At 38.8% G+C, this 23,154-nt stretch overlaps 2 protein-coding genes across 2 annotated transcripts; both read left to right on the top strand.

Moving 5' to 3' along the window:
* Positions 1-1,999: 1,999 nt before the first annotated feature.
* Positions 2,000-3,123, top strand: LOC113543161 (ADP-ribosylation factor-like protein 14). The gene has a single exon (XM_026941224.3). It carries the CDS (start codon positions 2,446-2,448, stop codon positions 3,049-3,051), a length of 606 nt encoding a protein of 201 aa, XP_026797025.3. The 5' UTR covers positions 2,000-2,445; the 3' UTR covers positions 3,052-3,123.
* A 3,397-nt stretch (positions 3,124-6,520) lies between these two features.
* On the top strand, positions 6,521-22,087 carry kpna4 (karyopherin alpha 4 (importin alpha 3)). The gene is made up of 17 exons (XM_026941167.3): positions 6,521-6,757; positions 10,382-10,426; positions 11,504-11,593; positions 11,712-11,741; positions 12,097-12,149; positions 13,135-13,230; positions 13,320-13,405; positions 14,377-14,463; positions 15,063-15,232; positions 15,411-15,455; positions 15,576-15,707; positions 16,093-16,221; positions 16,883-16,987; positions 17,360-17,431; positions 18,032-18,194; positions 19,354-19,448; positions 19,718-22,087. Exons 1-17 carry the CDS (start codon positions 6,689-6,691, stop codon positions 19,814-19,816), a joined length of 1,566 nt encoding a protein of 521 aa, XP_026796968.1. The 5' UTR covers positions 6,521-6,688; the 3' UTR covers positions 19,817-22,087.
* Positions 22,088-23,154: the final 1,067 nt, after the last annotated feature.

Consider the following 23,154-nt stretch of genomic DNA (forward strand, 5'->3'; position numbering starts at 1 on the left):
TCCAGTAATGCAGCTCAGCCACTGCAGTGCATCAGCTACCAGGCATACATTAACTCCTGAAATAGGGTGCCTTTACTTTTGTCCTGATCTTATTTGTCTTAATGTATGGATTTGTTATGAATTGCTTTCTTAAAAGTTATTAATATTAAATGATGAGTTTTATAGAATTTTCATTCAATTGAAATAAATAAGTGATTTAAAGCAATTTGACTTCTATTGTCTGGAGGGCGCAAGTTTGCATTCAGAAGATGCCTCTAGCCATCCATAGCTGGGAGTCCAAAAGGGCAAAATGACCCATGCTGTTTGGGTGGGAGGGATGGCATTACTGTCTGCCCATTTCTCTGTCTATCACAGTGACACTAGCCAGTCGTGGACATTATGAGTTTATGTACATGGAAGAGGGCAGAAGCACTTTTCTCTGAGTGTGTTACGCTGCACTGTGATGCAGCAGTTTGAAAAGAGGCAGTTGGCTGTTTCACATGTCTCGGAGGAAGCATGTTAGCCTTTACTCTCCCTGGTTGGTAGCTATCATATGATAGTGGACAGCTGGCTGGTGGGTGGGGAATTAGTCAAGACCAAATTAGCAAGAAAATGCAGGAAAATCCTTGAAAATATCATTTGTATATAAAATTGCAGAAAATCTCCGACCGAGTGAGTGAGTGAGTGAGTCTCCTTATACATAAATTTACACAAACTCAAAAGCTCTTGTACAATATGAATGTTTTTCACAACTAACTGTGTTTTCAATAATACCACATTTCTTATGTAAATGTTCTTGTGAACTGTTTACGAATAAACTGTATCCATTTTGTCAGACCCACTGGTCATAATTACACTCATGGAACACTTTATTAGGAACACCTGGACACCAAAAATGTGATCTCATTGATTTTGACTGTGGCATGATTGTTGGTGCCAGGAAGGCTGGTTTGAGTATTTCTATAACTGCTGAGCTCCTGGGATTTTCATGTACAATTTTTTCTAGAATTTACACAGAATGGAGCAATAAAGAAAAAACATCCAGTGAGCAGCAGTTCTCCAGACAGAAACACCTTGTTGATGAGAGAGTTGGATATGTCGGACCTTGAGGTGGATGGGCTACAACAGCAGAAGACCACATCAGGTTCCAATTCTGTCAACCAAGAACAGAAAGCTGAGTCTGCAGTGGGTACAGGCTCGCCAAACCTGGACAGCTGAAGACTGGAAAACCGTAGCCTGGTTTGATGAATCTCAACTTCTGCTGAAGCACACAGATTGCAGGGTCAAAATTTGGTGCATGAATCCATGGACCCAACCTGCCATCTGTCAACAGTCAAGGCTGGTGGAGGCAGTGTGATGGTGTGGGAAATGTTTTCATGGCACACTTTGGGCTTGTTAATACCAATCAAAAATCGCTTGAATGCCACAGCCTATTTGAGTATTTGTGCTGACCTTGTGCATCCTTTCATGGCCACAATTTACCCATCTTCTAATGGCTACTTCCAGCATGATAATGCACCATGTCACAAAGCAAAAGTCATCTCAAATGGTTTATGACAACGAGTTCACTGTTCTTCAGTGGCCTTCCCAGTCACCGGATCTGAATCCAATAGAATACCTTGGGGATGTGATAGAACGGGTGATTCACAGCATGAAAGTGCACTGGAAAAATCTGCAGGAATTGCATGATGCAATCATGTCAACATGGTCTAGAATCGCAAAAGAATCGCAACATCTTGTAGAATCCGTGTCATGAAGAATTGAGGTTGTTTTGAGAGCAAAGGGAGGCCCTACACAGTATTAGTATAGAGTTCCTAATAAAGTGCTTAGTGAATGTATATATTTATATTTGTACTTAATATTTAGGAATGTTGCTTTGAATAGCTTGCATGTAATGATGAAGCGTCATACTCCATAATCAGTTCCTAAAAATATCTATGACATCAACGTGTGCTCAGATGACTTCGTCACCCCAGTATTAATACTTGATTAGAACAGTGTTTCATGCCAACAGGAACAGAAGCACACTCTGGCTGTAAGCGGAGTTCCATGAGTTCCGCAAGTGCTTGTTGAAATATGAGTCACATGTTGCCTCAGAGTGACTGTCACTGTCGGGAAGGAGACAGCAGTTTAGCCGAACTATGGTCACAGATGGGGAATCTCAGTGTGAAAGAACACGGAGATATCTCCCCTGGGATTTGACCTCTTTCCTTATTTGTATGATTGTGGATTATCTGTACTGTATAAGAAGACACAACAAGAGCACACATCCATTCAGAAGAAACAGCTGAAGTGAGGACTGGTGAAGGTTTGGACAACGCACATTCCACTTCCCTTTAGTGCAACTATAAGGAGACCATCTATAGAGACAACGGAAGTATTAAGCAACCAGGACCTCGTCTACTGTATTGCTAAATCTGTAAGATACATGCTTGAACCCTAGATTGTTCAGTAGCTTTAAACACAATGGGACTGCATGGTTCCAAAGTTCCCTCAGAAGCTCGGATTCTAATGCTTGGCCTTGATGGATCTGGAAAGTCCACCTTGCTCTACAAGCTGAAATACAATGAGGCCGTGGTGACTGTTCCTACTGTGGGCTTCAACGTGGAGATGCTGGAGACTAACGAGAAGGGCTTTGTGCTGACCGTGTGGGATGTCGGGGGCCAGCATCGGATGAGGGTTCACTGGGAGCACTACTATCAGGACACAGCCGGCCTGGTGTTTGTGGTGGACAGCAAGGACGAGACGCGGATGGCCGAGGCAAAGCAGGAACTGGAAAAGATCTTGGGAAATAAGAGTCTGAAAGGCCTTCCATTGATTGTGCTAGCCAACAAGCAAGACTTGCCTGGAGCTGCAAGCGCTGGAGATGTTGCAGAGATCTTGAACTTGAAGGAGATTTGTGGCAACAGACACTGGTTTCTTCAGTCATGTTCGGCCAAGACTGGTGCCGGTTTGGAGGAGTGCTTTCGGATGATGGCCCACTTTCTTAAAACTGCAGTACGAGAAGGAGAGGAATGTCTACAGAGAGGAAGGAAATCATTTAAAGCAAAGACACAGCAGGATTACTGGTAAATTGAGCCATTGCTAAAATCAATGGACTACAGTTACAGTGACATGCCAGCAAAATGTCTCCACAACATAACAGAGCCACAATTTTCTCCTTTAATTTGCCACCTCTCTGTAACTGTGGTATGAAATAACAGCTTCTATGCACTATGTCCTGCAGATTTTTCTAAACTAATGTGAATTTCCAAAATTATGCTTCTACATTCTTATCTGTAAATGTACTTGTTTGAGTTTGTTTTTTTTTTAATTCTCTTCACAATTCCATTTATATGTTCTGTTTGGCAAAGTCCAGTTTGCTACTTGCAACTTTTTAAAATCTTTTTTTATTTCTTTCTTTATTTTTATATTTCTAAACCCCATTATCTTTGGTGTTTAGTAATTTTTTTTACAATCTTTTGTATATAATCTGTATCTATTTGCTTGTTTTGTAAATTAATTTGAGAAAAATATGTATATAAATATAAAAATACTAAATAAATATGCTAGAAGTTAACTAATAAACATATTTATGGAGATTTTAGTTTATTCAATTTCAAAGCCAAAACCAAGAAAGACACCTTTATGGTTTGAGCTCACAGTCTGTACAATGATCCGGTTATAGATATAACAATTTATTTATCTTATTTATTTATCTTAACTGTAAATCCAGAGCCCATCCTGGGAACATCAGGCGAAAGGTGTGAATATAACCCAGAAGGGATGCCAGTCTATCACATGGCACCTTGCACACACCCATACACACACTCCTTCACACCTGTAATCTTTGACAAATTGCTGTGGTATAAGAGGAGTGAAACATTTTGAGCCATGCTGTTATTGGAAAAAAATAAGCTCTGAGGTGGTAACATTGGGCCGTATCATACCACCACATCCTTAACAGCATGCTCATCATGTTTTACTGCTTACATAATACATAATCGCTGTTAGATTCTGGTGAATAAAATCTTCTTTTATAAATGAAGAGTGTGATGAACAGTGCTATGGAGGAAGTCGATTCTTTATTCAGCAAACAGACATGTTACACCATAAAGATCTCACCATTCTGCATGGAGAGAGTGCAGCAGTATTTATTTGCACTTGACCTTGACTTAATCAATAGATGCTTCCACTGATGGGCCCTTGAGCAAGGCTCTTAACCTTCATCTGCTTGCGTCATCACAATTAGGAGTCGGTTTGGGTAAGAGTGTCTGCTAAATGAAGAATTATAAACAGAATATAAGAATATTAGCTACCTGGAACTGAAACCGATGCTGCATTGAATTGTAACTGATGCTGCAAACCTGAAAAATCACAAGTTCAGTGTTATTAAGCATGGCATACTTTTAATCCATATTGTTAATAATAAACAGGGTTTGATTTGAATGGGATACAAGAATATATATGGTGATCCCTCTGGTTAAAGTAAATTGACCAAAAATCGTTACAAAACACCTTTTCCATCTGTTTTGGATTAATGTTCTTACATCATTTAGATGTCTATTATAAACAACTTTCAGAAATAGAAAGGAGAACACATTAAGATATGTGGCTATTTTTTGTCAAAAGTTGAATTCATAGCTGCTATTCAAAACATAACGTAATATATTTAATTAATATATTCATATTTATTATTTGTGTGTGTGTGTGTGTGTATGTATATATATATATATATATATATATATATATATATATATATATATATATATATATATATATATATATGTTTTATTTTCTTAAAAATAGAAATTCATGTTTTTTTTTCTTATAGTGATCTGACCAGGTATTAAAAAGATTAAATTTTTTCTGATTTGAGGATTTATTTTGGCTTTTTTTTTTTTTTTTTTTTTTTTTTTTTTTTTTACATTTTGTAGATTTTTTTTTCTTTAAATACAGTAACACTGAACATGCTTATCACGTAATGATGTGGCAACATGTGAGTACTATGTGATCAGATGACACGTGTAGGTGTATTTCAAAATTTTATGCCATTAAATTGCATGTGATGTGAATAATCACATCTCATGTTATATCATGTGAGGTGTCTAAAAACCTTATGATTATCTTCATGTGAAAATCCCATGATTTTACCTTAAAAAAGCATTAACTCTGACACAAACACTCCTGGGCACAAAAAAAATGGTCCAAGCCCAAAATGGCAAAATATTAAGCTTAAACAACATATGAATGTTCAGAAAATTAGCAAGAATTAAACAGATGCACTCCTGAGAGCTCCTGTGCCACCATTTGCTGGTTTACTTTTGCTGCAGTGAACTGTTTGAGGATTCACTGATTGAGTCTTCTTGTACGCAAAGGTTTCCAAAAAATATCTTCTGGAATGTTTTTTCTTAAAAGATTAGTCATTATTTGGTTATCTGCCACACCCGATGCAGCCCATCAAGGGCCACAAGACTTAAACATTTAAAGAATTCAAAGGGAAAAGCTTCTCATACTAACTTCCTTCATCTATTTGTTTAATTCTTGCTAATTTCCTGACCAGTGATTTGTTGTTAAGACCATTAAAAGCTTAATATAAGTAATAATAATATATATTATTAATATAATATAATAATATAATATTTTGGCCCATCTTCTTGCCCAGGAGTGTACACATATATATCACTAATTAGATAGATAGATAGATAGATAGATAGATAGATAGATAGATAGACTTTTTATTCCATCATGCATATACTGTTATATGTTTATACTTATATATTGTGTATAAAATAAATGTTGTTTCCTACAAAATTACGGATATAAATATATGCTTTCTATGCTTCACAAATACAGAAAATTCTAATGGTTTTTATTTCTTGAAATAAATAAATATTTTTGAAGTAGTAAATTAAAAAAATAAAAAACAGAAGTGCCTTGTTTGCTTTTAATGGTTACAAAGCTGAGACATTTACCACCTCATCCACAGACAGACCCTTATCTGTGGACTTTGATCAATAAAATAAAAATTATATTAAATCATAAAAATGGAAATGAGAAAACATGTTATATTTAACAGTTTAAAAAGTTCATGAAATAAAGTTGAGTCTATAATTATGGTCTTTTTACTGAGTTTCACATTAACTCAGCTATCACATTAGGTTGGTTGATGCTAACTAGTTAACTGGTTCTTATGGTTTTTCTTGTGTAGCTAATTTTTTCCACAGTGAAATCAGCTTGGGGTGCCAGCTAAAGTAGAAAGAAGTGAATATGTGACTCAAATGTGCCTTAAAACAGATATAGAGATACAGTTTTTCTTCGTGAAGTTTCTATAAATTTATTCACGACCCACTGAGGGCCCCCTGTTTTTCGCCTGTGGGACTTCCCCCTTTAGATAAAGGCCGAATTCCAAATGACTCCAATCTTCCTAGTTGTGTTCACTACCTGGGGTATGGATCAATGCCTTGAGCGCACTATGTAGTAGATTATTTATGCAATAGAGAGGCATTTGGGAGACGGTCGAAGTGAAGTGAACGGGACACAGCCCAAAGGCTTGACTGCACCCATACCACCGGCATTCCCATCATGCAACGCGAGGCTATTACTTGCTAGCAGAAAAAAAAAATAGTCCGGTGGTTAGCTGAGCCAAAGTGAACGGGCTGTGTGAGAGGGATAGTCGAAAAGAATTTTCGGTATTTTCATCTAAATCGATTGCTATATATTCGCAAACATGAATGATAACGAGAAGTTGGACAACCAACGGCTGAAAAATTTCAAAAATAAAGGTCGCGATTTGGAGGTAAGTGTACGGAGCTCGGTTTTTCGGCGGTATTGCGCTATTCTGTGACTTCGGGTTCCGCTGTGACGTCGTTCATAATTATCGGGGATTTTCGCTTTTACAGCATGTCACCTCGGAATCTGTGCTCATTTTTACAGCGACGTGTTTCTGCACGAAAATATTATAACGCATAATAAATTTAGAAACCGAGTGATTCACGTGAAACATTTATGCTAGTTAGCAAGTTGCCCTTCCCTGTACGCCCCGGCGCGAGCCGCAGGTCCGAGTCCGCGCACTAACACACTGAGGGGTATGGAGGGGAAAAAGTGCGCACATAGTCAACTATTACACACTAGTGCTGTATTATGATTATACTGTATAGTATAGAAGTGCAGTATGCGGCTTTGGACCGGGTTTAACATTTTGTTCTGATTAGCTAGATTTAGCATGCTAGCTCCCAACGTTGGCTGGTGTGTTAATCATTTAGTATTTAACTTAAATAAGAGTCATTATCCACAGGGGGAAAAATAACCAAAAGCTATATTTTGTTCTAACTGGAGTAATATTCATGTATGAAAATGTATGACGTTTCCACTAGGTCTTCTTAGCATTTCACATTCTTTTGGCCTAGAATAATCAGCCAGGAATAGCTAACGCTAGCGAGCTGAGTGGCCTGAGCTAGCAGTGCAGCACAGCTACGCCTCAGCTAGGATTATATAAAACATATGTGCTAGCTCAGCAGCTAGCTACAGCCACAGCTCACAGTTAGCCTCAAATTTAACCAAATTAAATGTTTTGACGCCATAACATTTATATGATTTTTTTTTTAAATAAACTAAAGATATCGGCGTGCTAGCGCCTTCCAAAACCGACTGACTAGCTTAACCTGGTTAGCTAACTTGTTAGCAACTGGTTAGCTAGCTACCGCATTGGTAATGGCTTTGTATCTCAGATAACTAGCCATCCTGACTAGCGTTTAAAAAAACGTTATACTCGACAAGATGTGCGTGATATTAATGCGTGAGTAAAAACTGAAAGATTGAAACTATTTTTTTAGCCTTCGATAACGCTAATTCTAGATAGTTCCACCGTCTGTGTTTGAATTGTACTTCACTAACATTAATGTGTCCTGGATGAAGAGATTACTAACGAGACTTGTGGTCGTGAACTAAATCCTGACTAAATTTCATTAAAAACAATTTTTATTTTAATTTTTTTTCTTTTTTTTTGGAACAGGATGTCGCCGTGTGTGTAAAGTGCCCCTGATGGTTCACTTATCCTTTAAGTGTTACAGACACCAAAACCCCCCTCTCTCTATGTTCACTTTTTTATATATATATAAAAAATATATATAAACAACGTATTCTCATTTTAATTTTATAGTTTGTCACGTCTAGGAAAACTTTAGTTTATTTATTTATTTATTTATTTATTTGATGACTCATCCTGTACTAGTCTTATGTTCATCCAATTAAATACTCTCTACAGCATTCATGTCCCGCCCCCAAGATCATTAATACTAAAGGTGATGTGTATCACTCTACAGTGGCAGCGCGTGCGTACATCCTGTCCCATGGTCGAAAACAGAAACATGCAGCTTATTCATTTTGAGTAAGCTGGAATTTGTGCAAGTTTGGGGTGGCGTGATGACCAGACCCTTTTCTCAGGAGCGTTTTACCAACTTCTGTTCAATGCCGGAGTTCTGACACATTGTCCCACTTATCGAAGGATTTCTTGCATACACACTTCACTTTTGCAAGCCCATAAATTCATACTTCTTTATATATTTTAATGCAGCAGGCATTTTCTGAGAAGGTCACAATTATAAAGTCGCAGAAAGTATTTGCGATAATATTTTACAAAGATTTTAGAAGCTCTCCGTCCCTATCAGCACCTATGGCGGTCGATCTCAGCTCATACATGTAAGGCATCACTTCAAAACATGCAGCGTCTTGTCACCTATGATATTTATCCTTGACAGGCTTGGGTGAAAACGGTGATGAGAAATCATCCAGAAAAAAAAAACGATCTTGTTAAACTCTTCACTGTTCTCTGTATTTAGCTCATTCATTAAGCTCCTGTCAGGTTTGTTTAGATTCGGCACTGATGTGGTGTCTCTTGAATACTATTGATAAATCATTCACACACCTCAACACGATAACTCTGACTTACTGTTTCAAAAGGAAATGTGTCAGGATGACTCTCAAGCCATTTTGTGGGGACGTGACCAAGATTTCTAATCTCGCTCATCTAAGAACACATTTTTTGAGCCTATGTGAAGCAAACAAACTAGGACACAATGTCCCCATTTTCAGCCTTTTTATTTTCAGCCATGCAGAAAAGGTCTCCAGTATGAGACACGTTGCTGTGCACCTTCTCAGACATTGCTTGACACCTATGTTCTGCACGGGGTGGCGGTGAAACCTGCAGTTGTCAATTCAAGTTAAACCGCTTGCTGAATCTTTTGTTTCAAAGTAAAAACTAGCGGTTGAATAGATTTGTGAATGGGACACTTCTTCCCTCTGCCCAGACACGTGATCATATCAAGGTGTTGCCCTGATCCTGTTACATACGTCATGATTTCAAGCGATGTTTTCAAATTTGTGTATGGTGCTGTCCCTGGAGTGATAACTGAGATCAGGCTGACATTTCTGAGACCTCTGGCATGCTTACACACAAGAAACAAGAAGCGGATGTTCACAGCTTGTCTTACTGTGGCATGAGCGCACACCCTGCCTGTTCCTGTCACCTTCATGAAGACGCTGAAAAACATCAAAGTACTATTTTCCTTATCTGGTGGGGAAAATCAGTATGAAGTTAAAGATGTTCATTTTTAAAAGTTGGCTGAGAAAATGCACAAGAAAAGTACGTCACTTCATTATTTGCACATTTACTAGTTGCAAGCTAGTTAATAAAAATATGGCCCTAAACCACGTCTTAACGTCTATAAAGGCTATCAAGATTAACGTCATGTCTTAAAATAAGCCTTATTACGCAAATTTCTTTATCAGAGGGGATATTTTAGCTGGAGATAAAAGAATAAGGGCTATGAGTACTTGGTTAATAAATCCATTGCACAGATCTACCATCTGTCTTTTTAGGCTTATTCGAAGCCAAGTCTTGGCTTAAAGTGATCTTCGGCGCACACATTGTGGAGCATGCTGCGAGGGCAAAAATCAGGTTTTCGGCCGCCAGAATGTGCTGCAAATGTCTTCGCAGACTCGTCACTGTTTTGTGATTGCACACTTGATATGTTGTTGATATATTCATACCTTGCTGGTTTTTTTTTAAAATTTTTTTTTGGCTTGTTTTTTTTTTTCTCTTCTCTTTTCTCCCTTGTCAGTTTAAAATGGTCGGTGCATATTGGTGCAGATGATGATATGTCCGGCCTGCTTTGGCCAAGTATATGTGGGACCATTGCAGTTATTTAAAAAAAAAAAAAATAATAATAAAATAAAAAAAATAGAAGGGCTACAGCCTCATGTAGTTTAAACTATAAGATTCTGTTTTTGTGCTGAAATGATATTTCTTTCTGCTGAACAGCATTCCAGCATTTGGATCTATTTTCATGCTGCATCACTAATTAAATAATTTTCATACGCTTTTTTCCCCCCCATGAAATTGATCCCGGTCTCTCTTTTGCAGACAATGAGGAGACAGCGCACAGAGGTGGTCGTGGAACTGAGAAAGGTAATCCTGATTCACCAAAGACTCATCTGAATTTGTGCTTTTTTTTTTTCTTTTCTTTGCTACAAGATGTATTTCTTTAAGTCTGATAGCTTACATTAGGCAGTAACAAGCTATGCAATTTGTGAGGAATAAAACACAGCAGGTGTTGCTGTTGTAGGAAAATAATCAATGACAGGGTGGTAGGATGCAGCCCTGAAGTTGATTATTTTCCAATAACAGCTTGTCCCAAAGTGTCGTATTCATCTTATACCAAAGCAGTTTGTCAATTTTATACATATTAAAGAATGACCTGTACTTTTTATCTATTTATAGTTGCATTTAATTCAATTTAGTTCTTTCGAACTCTACAAACAATTGTTTCCTCAACAGCGCCTGCAGCTTATGTGACCATGAAACTGTAGACTCCTTCCGTAAATGTTGAATAAACATCTCCTTACAAAAAGCTTCAACATATCGGCAATTACATACATTTTTAAAATCCATTTGTGTCAAGCATTCACCATACAAGTCCCAGTGTAAGTTGTTACTATGGAAGTGATAACACATTACAACAGGAGCATTATAGAAAATGAATGAACACCTTCTGACCAATCAGTGTCAAAAATTCAACAGCATTTTGATATAAACAACAATATTCAATACTCGTACACGTGTCCTGCTGTCGGGGGCAGTTTAAATATCGGCACTCCCGCTTTATTGCATCGGAGAAGAGGCTGTCTAGGTGAGCAGCAATGATTTTGTGCTGCAATGATAGTCTGTTATCATGGAAGGCTGCGCAAGGACAGCTGTAATCTAAAGATCTGTGTTTTGGACATATCTAAGGGAGCTTTGCATGTGTCCCGCTCTGCGGCGGCTTTGTCATACTTCTGAATTCAAAAACAGTCCCTCTGACTGCGTAATCTTTTTACCAGTGTAGTGTTATTGAAATGCAGAACCAGATATCCTGAAAAATTTGGAAGACTGTGAAAATATAATGATGGCACATGCTTAACTAACACTTTTAGATTCTTTAGAAGATTTAGGTCAAGGGAAATACCACTGACCATATCTGATTGTGTGCATTTCGTCTTCTTGTAGAATAAGAGGGACGAGCACCTCTTGAAGAGGAGGAACGTGCCGCATGAGGACATCTGCGACGACTCTGATGTTGATGGAGATTTCAGGACGGTAAAAGCTGTTAAAATCCTTTTGTCGTCATAAGTACTGATTATTTTGATTCAAAAAGTAAAATAAGCACAGTTCAGTGGATGGTGGCTTATTATTCTGTTTTCTGATTTCTTTTCAGCAAAACACCTCTTTGGAGGCAATTGTCCAAGTAAGTGCTTGCTGTATTAGAATGGAGTATGCATATGATGTGTACAGATTCTCTTTTATTCTTTAACATGATACATTAAAGTGAATGTTTGAATGTACAATGTCGTCTTGCGGTACATAATTAATTAAGCTAATTAGCTGCAGTACTGTTGTAGTATGCAATTGCAATAGTCCAGACTGCTAATTAGGCATGTGCCAGTATTTATGAGCACATGCATACTGGTAATGTAATCTTTCAGCGTCTCTTAATGTGACTCATGTTATTGCGTCCTATTGCAGGGGGGGTGTTTTTTTGTTGGGTTTTTTTTTTTTTTTTTTTTGGGTACTGATGTCTTTTCTCTTAATGTCTATTCCAGAACGCCACCAGTGACAACCAGGGCATTCAGCTGAGTGCAGTGCAGGCTGCCAGGTGAGATATCTGATGAGGCACCTGAGAGCTGTTTGTGTGCTGATTTTCAAAACAGCCTTTGGAATGTCAGATCCTCCCCAGATATTGCTGTGTGCACATGTGTTTAGACTCAAAGTATGACCACAGTGGACAAATCATAAATTCATTAGCTAGTACACTAGGCAAGTGAAAGCTCCAATGTGCATTCATTTATTCATTTGATAGATAATGTTATGCTTTCCTGGATTTCAATTAACTAGGCTAAGAAGTGGCAACTAGCATAATTACACTTAAATTAAGGTTTTATCCTGTTGTGTTTGTGGCCTTGAAAAATTTTGCCTCATATTTCTGCTATGAGCTATAGTTTTCTCTCAGTGCGTGTAAAGACGTTGTTCTTCGTCTGATTAGCTTCTTCATTTTCGCTAAGCTGCGTCCACATCTTTTAATATTCCTGGTTCTGGAAAGATTATCCAAAGTCCCTTCAAGCTAATTAATATTTCCAGTAAAAATAGTTCCTACTCATATCCACACTACATCCTTGTGCATGTGTGTAGTGCAGCAGGTGGCAGAATTTGAAAAAGAGTAGCATGGGCGTCTTATCTTTAAAACAAACAAGTATATATCAAATGAGAAGTTTGCCTTTGCAAAACACAACAGGGAGTAGAAAGTTGGGGAGTGGAAACTGATTGTTGGATAAGTTAAAAATGTTGGTGAAGCAGTCTAATGAAACTGCTTGACCGCAAGGCAGCTGTATGAAAAACTGATAGCCCAGGCACATAATCTGCTTGTGATTTGTCAACCCGTGATGACGTAGGCAGCATTGTAATACAGCTTGGCGCATAGACTCGCTGTGGTTTGTATTTGTATTGGCACTATCTTACATTGTTGAGTCTTAGTAGGGTACATGCTTAATAATTGTGTCTGTCTGCAGATATGTTCTTGCAGTTTCACAATACTTATACATTACATTTCCTTCCAATACTTACACAATACATTTCCTTCCTAGGAAACTGCTATCAAGTGACCGCAACCCTCCCATAGATGATTTGATAAAATCTGGTATTCTGCCTATTCTTGTGCACTGCCTGGACAGAGATGACAAGTAAGACTATATTCTGGTCTTTTGCTGTTTTATATATATTGCCATTTTGGAAAGTCAGAGTGTTGAACTCTTGCCCTTTTGTCCTGAAGTCCGTCTCTGCAGTTCGAGGCAGCCTGGGCTTTGACCAACATTGCTTCAGGGACCTCGGAGCAAACGCAGGCAGTGGTGCAGTCCAGTAAGTGTTCCATCTGCTGTGCATTTAATTTTTCCATATTTTGCATAGATATGCTAACTGATGTGCAGTTTGTGTTTTTTAATGCCCTGTATTTGGTTTGTTAAATTAAGTCAGTATTTTGTATTGCAGAATACCTTAGTAGATAAGTTAAGTGCAAGGTTAATAATGCAGAGTCTGAGATGTTGCAGTACCATACAGTTGGAATGCAATTCTTAATCAATGGATTGGGTTACAGCTAGCAAGAATGTTTTGAAAGATGCCTTGATGTTTTTTTGCAATATGTCTAGAATTTGCACGCTCGTTCAATGAAGTATGTCCCCTGAGTGGTGCAACAGAAAAGTGTTTGTCCTTTAGTTGGGGGAATAAAAGTTTGAATCCTGATGCCGCCACAGCCATCTGTGGCTGGGAACCAAGGGAACAAAAATTGGCTGTGCTGTCTGCGTGGGAAGGATGGCATACTCTTGCTCCCTTGACAAGTGACACTAGCCAAACACGGGCGTCTGTGAGCTCATGTATGTGGAAGAGGGTAGATAGTGCTCTTTGAAACAGCGTGAGCAGCAGTTTGAAAGGATGAGTTTGGCTGGCTTCATTCGTCTCGGAGGAAGAATATGTTAGCCTTTACTCTCCCCAGTTGGTAGGCTGTTGCATGATCGAGGAGAGACAGGGAGAATTTACCAAATTTGGGAGAGCAAAAAAAAAATCATTCAGAAAGGTGACTGTGGGTAACACACATGCCCATATGGCATGTTTTAAAGCCAGGTTGATAACTACAGTTCGGATTTAGATATCAAGGCAGTGAATTAGTATTCAGAAAACAACATGGGCCGGTCTTGGGAATTTAGAGAGACTGTTCAGAAAACGTTGGCCTGATATGAGTCATCACTGAGAGAGACTGAAACATCTGAGTCATGCTGTCATGTTCTCTCTCTCTCTCTCTCTCTCTTTCTCTCTCTTTCTGTGTGCGTGCACAGATGCAGTTCCCCTGTTCCTAAGGCTGCTGCACTCCCCCCACCAGAATGTGTGTGAGCAAGCTGTCTGGGCTTTGGGCAATATCATCGGTAAGTCACCGGTTCACCACCTGTGTCTGTGAGCCGTCAGTCTCCTTGTAGTTTGTCAGAGTATTGTATAATGTTGGGGAAAGTTATTTCAGAGTAAATTTTTATGTGGGCTTATTACTTTTAGTTAAACAGATTACAGAATTCTATACTGCTTTTTGTGGTAAACATTTTTAGTTTGCATGAGAAACTCAAATGAAGTACAAAAGGATTAGGCATCGTATTAACAGTATGAAAAGTAGTGTTGGTGAAGGATTTTATTTTTATTTTTTTTCTTAAATCAATGGTATTGCAAGAATTTAGACAAACTATTACTGTTAGTCTGTAGGGTTAAAACAATGCTTTGACATGGTAACTGTAATATTGCCTGATAGTGTTATGACCAAAAGCGCTTAGCACTAGTATAGGTTATAAATTGAGTTATACAACACTGTCATACATTTCAGCATACTTTGAGGCAAATATTAAACACTTCACAAGTCATGATCATACGGACGCTGATACTTAAACCTGGCAATTACAGACAAGGTTTAAACTTTTGTAAGAAGTCTAAGAGATGTGTAAAGCACCAGTAAGTTGATTCAGGTGTTATGTTCTCCTAGGTGATGGTCCTCAGTGCAGGGACTACGTGATCAGCCTCGGTGTTGTCAAGCCCCTGCTGTCCTTCATCAGCCCCTCCATCCCCATCACCTTCCTGCGCAATGTCACCTGGGTCATGGTTAACCTGTGCCGTCACAAGGATCCGCCTCCACCTATGGAGACTATCCAGGAGGTACGTGTGGGGTGACTGTAGGCAGCCAGTCATCACATTTTGTGAGTTATTGGTTGCTTTATTCCATGTCTCAACAGGGCGATTATTTGTATAGGATTTAAATACATGTATTACTAAGATTTTAATGCTCCCCAAATTGCCATTGTTATTTATTCATCATTTTCCTTTTTCTACATAGATCCTGCCTGCTCTGTGTGTCCTGATTCATCACACGGACGTCAATGTAAGTTCTGTCTCACAGACGTCACAAAGTCTGCATGCCAAACATTCTCGTTTTGTGTGGTTGTACGTGCGGGTGTACGCTGAGTGTAAGTTAGGGTGTGTTGTGATTGTGATTGGTTAGATCCTGGTGGACACAGTGTGGGCTCTGTCTTATTTGACTGACGCTGGCAATGAACAGATCCAGATGGTCATCGACTCTGGCATTGTTCCTCACTTGGTGCCCCTTCTTAGCCACCAGGAGGTCAAAGTTCAGGTGAGTTCAGTGCATTGTCAAATAACAATCTTAACGGACAAGGGATCATTGCTGCATCGATGTATTATTACAGGATTTAATAAATCTTTTATTTATTAATGAATGTCATTAAAATATTATAGTTTAATGTTGTGGAACATCCAGGAAACAAGTAAGTTCCTGCTATCACTTATTTTATATCAGCTGTAAATAATTGTTTCCTTACTTTCTTAAGGGGTTTATAAGACAGAATAAAATGCAGCTTATCATGTTACTGAGAAAATGGAACGGTGACTGGAAATCTAAAATGGTTGTGCGAGCCTTGCAGGAAAATATGCAGCCGTTTGGAAAGCGAAAATGTTTACGAGGCTAAACGTTTTCATAAGGCCGTCTTTCTCCTTTTTAGACCGCAGCGCTGCGTGCAGTGGGGAACATTGTGACCGGCACAGACGAACAAACACAGGTGGTCCTGAACTGCGACGCCCTGAGCCACTTCCCTGCCTTGCTCACACACCCCAAGGAAAAAATCAACAAGGTACACACCTGCAGTCACTGTTTATTATGATTATTATTAATAGGTTATATCTGAATACATATTTGCATAGGCACATTTTTCAATTATTGTGTTTGATGCAGATCTACTATTGGAAATGATGATAATGGAGACTCGGCACTTGTGTGTTTGATGTGTGCATGGATTTTGAATTTGCTTAGATTTAGTACAGACCACAGAAGTAGGTGACACCCTGGATGAAGATCTGCCAAGGAACAAAGCTTAGATATAGATCTAGACCATGATTAGGTTTAGTTTTATGGTTCACAACAGGACATTTTAGGAAGTGTTTAAAGGGGGTTTTTAATGGTGCGCGTGTGTGTGTGTATGGATTATTCAGCTGATGGACTGGGAGTGCTCAAGACCACAGAGTCATTGCAGATAAAGGAGTGCATCTGAGGCTCATCACTCAAACAGAGGCTTTTCTGTGACTGGGCCGATGATTAAAGCCTCAAAACCGCTCCCATCCACAGCTCTCGCAGTGCCGCTGTCTTGCTCAGGGGCTGTGGCTCCTCCCACAGCTTCCTGCAGTCTGATCCAACACTATCCTTCTGAATGTTTGATGCTTGTACAGAACAGTTATGCACTATGAAACATCAGACTGCTATAATGCAGTAATTTGAATTTAATATCTGTCTTGCAGGAGGCAGTGTGGTTCCTGTCCAATATCACAGCTGGGAACCAGCAGCAGGTCCAGGCAGTTATTGATGCCAGCCTGGTGCCCATGATCATCCTTCTGCTCGACAAGGTGCCTGTATCTCTATTCATTCAGCTTTTTTTCTTTAGGCATCTCAAGATTTGTTTTAATGTCTATTTTGGTGTTACAATAATTTTACATCAATTAACCTTTTTTTCTTTAATATCCAGTGTGATATGTCTTTTCTAGGTATGGTCATGTGTTGCTTTAAAACCCATGTACCTATCAAAAATGTTAAATGATATTTTATTGTAAAAGAAATGCACCTGCCTTTTTATGTGTATTGATGGAGAGTTGCAAAATATGTAATAGTCAGTTAATTTTCCCACATCCCGAGCAGAGACAAACTTAGGCAGAGGTTTTGCCACTGTTCGTTACATACTCCAAAGTTTTAAAGGTCTAATTTGTAATTTACGGTTATAGGGGGATTTTGGCACTCAGAAGGAGGCGGCTTGGGCCATCAGTAACCTCACAATCAGTGGCAGAAAAGACCAGGTAAGCCCCTACCAATTATTTATGCTAGACATACATTATATGGCCAAAAGTACATGGACACCTGACCATCACATGTGGTTCATCCCCAAACTGTTGCCACAATGTTGGAAGCATGCAATTGTATAGGAAGTCTTTTTATGCTGTAGTATCTCGCTTCACTGGAACTAAGGGGCTCAAACCTGTTCCAGCATGACAGCGCCCCTGTACACAAAATGAGCTCCATGAACACATGGTTTGCCGAAGTTGAAGTGGAAGAACTCGAGTGAGCTGCACAGAGCCCTGACCTCAACCCCACTGAGCACCTTTGGGATGATCTGGAATGCCGCCTGCACTCCTCGCCCAACATCAGTGCCTGATTAAAGCTCTTGCGGCTAAATGAGCACAAATCCCCACAGACACATTCCAAAATGTAGTGGAAAGCCTTCCCAGAAGAGTGGAGGGGATGTGGAATCATCTGGAATGTGATGTTCAGCATGCACGTATGGGTGTGATGGTCAGGTGTCCCCAAACTTTTGGCCATGTTGTGTATGTTTTATGTTGGTACTGTGAAGAAGAACAGTGAAGTAGCTCCAGTGATACAGTGTCAATCTTGTTCTCTAGGTTGCGTACCTGATCCAGCAGCAGGTTATTCCACCCTTCTGCAACCTGCTGACAGTCAAGGATGCTCAGGTGGTGCAGGTGGTTCTGGATGGACTGAGCAATATTCTCAAAATGGCTGATGAAGAGGCAGAGACCATCGCCAACCTGATTGAGGAGTGTGGAGGTGAGTTGGTCCCCAGTATGTCACGGCTGAAATCTCGAATCCGATTCATCAGATGAGGATAATTAATTTTCTATCACAGCAGCTCTGACTGTAATTCCGTCTGCAAGATTTATAATGTGTTTATTCTAATACTTTATTGCTTCTGTAGTTACAATTTAGACAGGGACTTGTATGGTGAACGCTCCATATAATATAAGATTAATAATAAGCGGATTGAAAAATGCTGTTTCACAAAGAAAAACATATCCATGATTTGAAGCTTTCTGTAAGAACACTTATGGAAGGTATTTTCAGTGTTGGTGCTCTGTAGACGTTAGCAGGTTTTCCACCGTGGCCATGTCTTTTATGTTATTTCCTTAAAGAGAGAGGGGGAAAAACATCCTTGTGAGGAGATGACTGTTTATAGCCATTATAACATAGGTGGTAATGAGAACTAATTTGTTTCATGGACTGTAAATGTAACTAAACAGATAAAAAGTATGTTATTTACTAAATTAAAAGCTGTAATGATGAATGATGAATTCCCATGGTATAAGAGGAAATAAAACACTTCAGGATGTGCTGTAATAGAAAAAGAATCAACTTCAGGGTGGTACCAGTAACACAGCTTTGCATCAGGCCACATAACAAAAACATGCTGTTGATTATTTTCCTATAACAACATACCCCTTCATATTTAATTCCTTATATGACTGTTTTGTGATGGTAGAAACAGTGTTACCTGTTGAATAACCAGTGGCAGAAAGTAGTCACACCACAGAAACTTAAATGTGTAAAACAGTTGCCATTCAAAAAATCTTGTTTGACAGCTTCAATGTAAAATGACCTGATTTTATTTCTCGCTGTGGTACAGCGCTGTAAATCGTTTACTTGCTACTGAGCACAAAAAGGCCAGTTTATTGACCTGCGAGTTCGCCTAAATAAACAGTTGTAAGCCAATACTTAAATCAGGTGCTGTGAATTTGGAGCCATGATATAAGCAACATGTATATTTGTAGATCTTCGGTAATGATCTTGTGCTTTTTGACTTCAGAGTGATTTACATATAGTTTTAAAAAGTTCTGTTTGATTTCTGATTCAACCTTGATTGAAGAATGTACAGTATTTGTAACATTTTGAGTAGATGTTGTTGATCCTCCATCCTTGCTCTTTTGCTTAGGATTGGAAAAAATTGAACAGCTGCAGAATCATGAGAATGAGGACATCTACAAACTGGCTTACGAAATCATCGATCAGTTCTTCTCGTCTGACGATGTAAGTCTTTTGCTTTTAGTGACCTGAAAGGCACGAGAGTTCATAATGCATGTGCGATTCAGTGTTAAGTACATGTATACTGGGGTTTTACAAGTAATTTAACATGCTTCCATTTACTAAATTAATCACAGACTCGATTATTTCATGATGTCCTTGACTTGTCTTATAAGGGATCTGAGATTAATCTGTCCTCAAATAAGTCTTTGAATGTCACTCATTAAAGGAGCTAAGGGTTGGGTAATTGAGTTGTCATTCGTGTCTCCACTCAGATTGATGAGGACTCGAGTCTGGTTCCAGAGGCCATCCAAGGTGGAACATATGGATTTAATTCATCAGCCAATGTGCCAGCAGAGGGATTCCAGTTCTAGAAGGGCGACATGAAATCTGGAGATTTGTTTGCGATGCAGCGCTCTAACATGTAAAAAAAAAAATTAATTAGGAGAGAAAGAGAGAAGTGCGCGAATGTGAGAAATTAGATCCATTGTGCTTGGCTCATGGGATCCATGGCTGCATCTAATCCAAGAGAAATTGTGTGGATTTCGTTTGGCATCCTGGCGTGAATCCAGTCCAAATGAAGTTTGTGACGGCGAGTGGGTGCGAGTGAGAATGAGTGGGCTACTAAATGTTGCAAAAACACAACCATCTACACCGAATGCGTTCAGAGAACATTTCGCGAAATGTCACACAAATATCAGGACGTGTCTACCAAACGACAACAAAAGCAAATCGGCGCAAAAAACCACGGGGAGAAACAAGATGTCGCAACCTAGCAATTGGAGGGAATGACACAAGAAAACAGACAAAACCTCTGAACAAGAATATACAAAAAAAAAAAAAAAAAACAACAAAAAAATGAACTGAGCAGCGGGAGGTGTCGTACCGGTTGGCGTCTCCCCTCCCCACAATGGGCCCCGCTGTGAGAGGTGTGTGCGAGTGAGCCGTTTTTGCGTATGAATGTATGGACCTGGGGCCGAGGACGCGGAGCTTACCTCCGAAATCTCTAACTTTCAGCGCGTGTCATTCCTCGACTGCGCTACGTGTGCAAAGTCAGCAGACGAATGGGTGTGTGCGAGTGCGTGTGTATGTGTGAGAGCGAGAAAGAGAGTGTGCGTGTGACTGACTGGAGTGTGTGTCAAGCAGGGCTGAATGTGGACGCATGTGGAGAGTCACCATCGAAATACTGAAAGGAGCGTTAATACAAAGTAGTCTGGAAAATCAAATAAAGGAAAAAAGAAGTAAACAGCAAAGAAGAAGCGGCTGATCAGAAAAGGAAAAAAAACAAAAACGTCAAGAATAAAAAATTGTCAAGCAACAGCAATGATTTAAAATTAAAAAAAAAAAAAAAAAAAGACATCAGGTTTCTTTTCTTTTTCTTTTATTTCTTAAATGACACTGGACTAGGCTCTTAAGTGGAGAAATGGAGGGCCGTCGTGTTTAAAAATGATGCACTCTGTAGCTTTTGGGATTTGCTTTTAGTCTCCAGTGTTTTACATTTTATTTTAGCTTCCGAATATATTTTCAGTGCTTGTGTAGAACTGCAGTTAACCCTTACAATCCCTCAATACAAGTACCACTGTAGTTTTGCCTTTTTGGAAAAGAAAGTTGCAATTACCCATTCTTACCTTTCAGTGCTCTGTATTACTCTTCTGCATGGTATATTTGTTCTTTTATTTTTCTTCTTTAGGTTCCCAGTAGAGCCCTCACACCTTCTTTGGTAATAAATGGAGAAATAAGGCCATTTTATGTAAAGTCACACAAATTTCATTCTTTACATGTACTGAAATGCAGCATAGTTTTATGGGTTTTTACTTCTGTTAACAAATTACTTTCTCCTTTTTTTTTTTTTTTTTTTTTTTTTTTTCCCTTTTTATTTGTAAACTGCTTTTTATATTACGTCTCTCCCCCCATCCCCGTACTCAGCTCTCAGTACCCACCTGATCTGATTCAGTCTAACCTGTTTTGCACACACACTGAGGACAGTGTGTGATGAGTGCAGATTTAGGACTGACATGCCTGTCCCATCAAACTATATGCATAATACAAATACAATATTGATTTTTTTGTTTGTTTGTTTTATATGTATATGTAGATAGTCCTAATTAATGTCAAGCCACAGTAGAGGTGTAATTCTTCATGATAGTTTCAATGATTTGAAATAAATGACCTGCCTCTTATTTTGGGGTGGTGTTTTTGGGAGAAAATAATTTTCGTAGCGTGATGCTCCAGCTCCTTGACGTCTCTGGTGTCTCGCAGACTGTTGTCCGGTGCCTTCTTTCTAGAGCACAAGTAAAAGGAAAAAAAAAATTGCATGAACAAACCAGTGGTGTTCTCGAGTTCACAATATTGTCCTTACTCCTATTATACTATTAGGTCCTTTTTTTTTTCTTTTTTTTTTTTCTTTCTTTTTTTTTTTTTTTTTTTTTTTTAAATAAATATTTTGTTTGTGTTGAAATTTCACAACACTGTAGAGATGGATTACTCTTTGTGGTCACAACCTTCTGTTGGACATAGGGTATATGTGCAGCATTAGTAAAGAAGTGGTTTCAAAGGTGGGGAAAACATGCTAGATGATATGCTTAACCTCTTGACCATATGACTACAGGTTAAGTTTCTTTGATGAAATAAATATTGAAACCATACTTTTTTGTGTTTTATTACTTTTTTTGGCTGAGTAGTGGGAATGTGTTAAACTGGTTACAACATTTTCAATTCGATTTTATTTGTGTAAGACTTTTAACAATAAATGTCGTCATAAAACAGGTTTATAGAAATCCAGACATAGGTTTAGATCCCTAATGAGTGAGCCAAAGGCGACAGGCAAGGAGACGACATGAGGATGAAACCTTAAGAGGAAACAGCATCATGTGGGCGACACTGAAGAGTGAGTTTGTCATTACAGTATACAGGTGTAGAAGAGTAACGTCAGACAATACAATGTGTTTGAAAGGATGTTCAGTATGAGCAGGTTGTGAATAAGTGTCCTGGCCAGTCTTTTATAATTACAGAAGCAGTTCTTCAGTACAACTCGACAGCGTCCAGGTCAGATTATCCACTGAAGCAAGGGTGAGACTCGGGCGTAACCAGTTTTGGGGAATTTAAAATCTTTAGGGTATCAGTGCGGGACTTTCCACAGCAACAGAAGGTGAGTGACAAGTACAGAAAGTTCCACACAGAGGTAGAGTTATCAGGATTAGTTTGCAGCTGAGCACTGCTGTTAGCTGTAGTAAGGCTCTTAGGACCCTTTTCACTATTGTCTTCATTAAGCCCTTGCTGACAGGTACTTCTGAGTACAGAGGTAATATCTCATCACTGTCACCTGAGTGGACTTTAGAAGCTCAAGGGGAGAATGGTGTACCAGAGACCAAATGGTTAAACCCGCATTGCAGTTTTTTCCTGTTTTAAACAGGAAGATTTGGTTGTAATAGCTTATGGTCAAATTCTCTTGAAGTATACTGCTATGCTGTCTCTCTCTAAGCTCCAAGAGCTTATATAATCTTAACATGAGCTGATAAAATATTATTGTCCCTTCATATGGGAGTTTCCAATCTCAAGGGGAATTGAAATGACAAAGGCATTTTAAAACTATTGAAAGCTTTTATGGAATGTGACTTTTTTTTTTTTTTTTTTTTTTTTTTTTTTTTTTTTATATAAAGTACTACTAGGAACCCTTTCTAATAGGGAGGCAAATATCCCTTCAAATAGTTTA

This window comes from Pangasianodon hypophthalmus, chromosome 21, assembly GCF_027358585.1.
Source record: "Pangasianodon hypophthalmus isolate fPanHyp1 chromosome 21, fPanHyp1.pri, whole genome shotgun sequence".
Taxonomy (NCBI): Eukaryota; Metazoa; Chordata; class Actinopteri; order Siluriformes; family Pangasiidae; genus Pangasianodon; species Pangasianodon hypophthalmus.

Excerpts from the sequence above, each read along its gene's own strand:
- LOC113543161 (XM_026941224.3), top strand. The coding sequence starts at position 2,446 with ATGGGACTGCATGGTTCCAAAGTTCCCTCAGAAGCTCGGATTCTAATG.
- kpna4 (XM_026941167.3), top strand. The coding sequence starts at position 6,689 with ATGAATGATAACGAGAAGTTGGACAACCAACGGCTGAAAAATTTCAAA. Across the intron at positions 11,742-12,096 it reads CTTTGGAGGCAATTGTCCAA|AACGCCACCAGTGACAACCA; the intron begins GTAAGTGCTTGC and ends TGTCTATTCCAG. Across the intron at positions 15,233-15,410 it reads CTATGGAGACTATCCAGGAG|ATCCTGCCTGCTCTGTGTGT; the intron begins GTACGTGTGGGG and ends TTTTCTACATAG.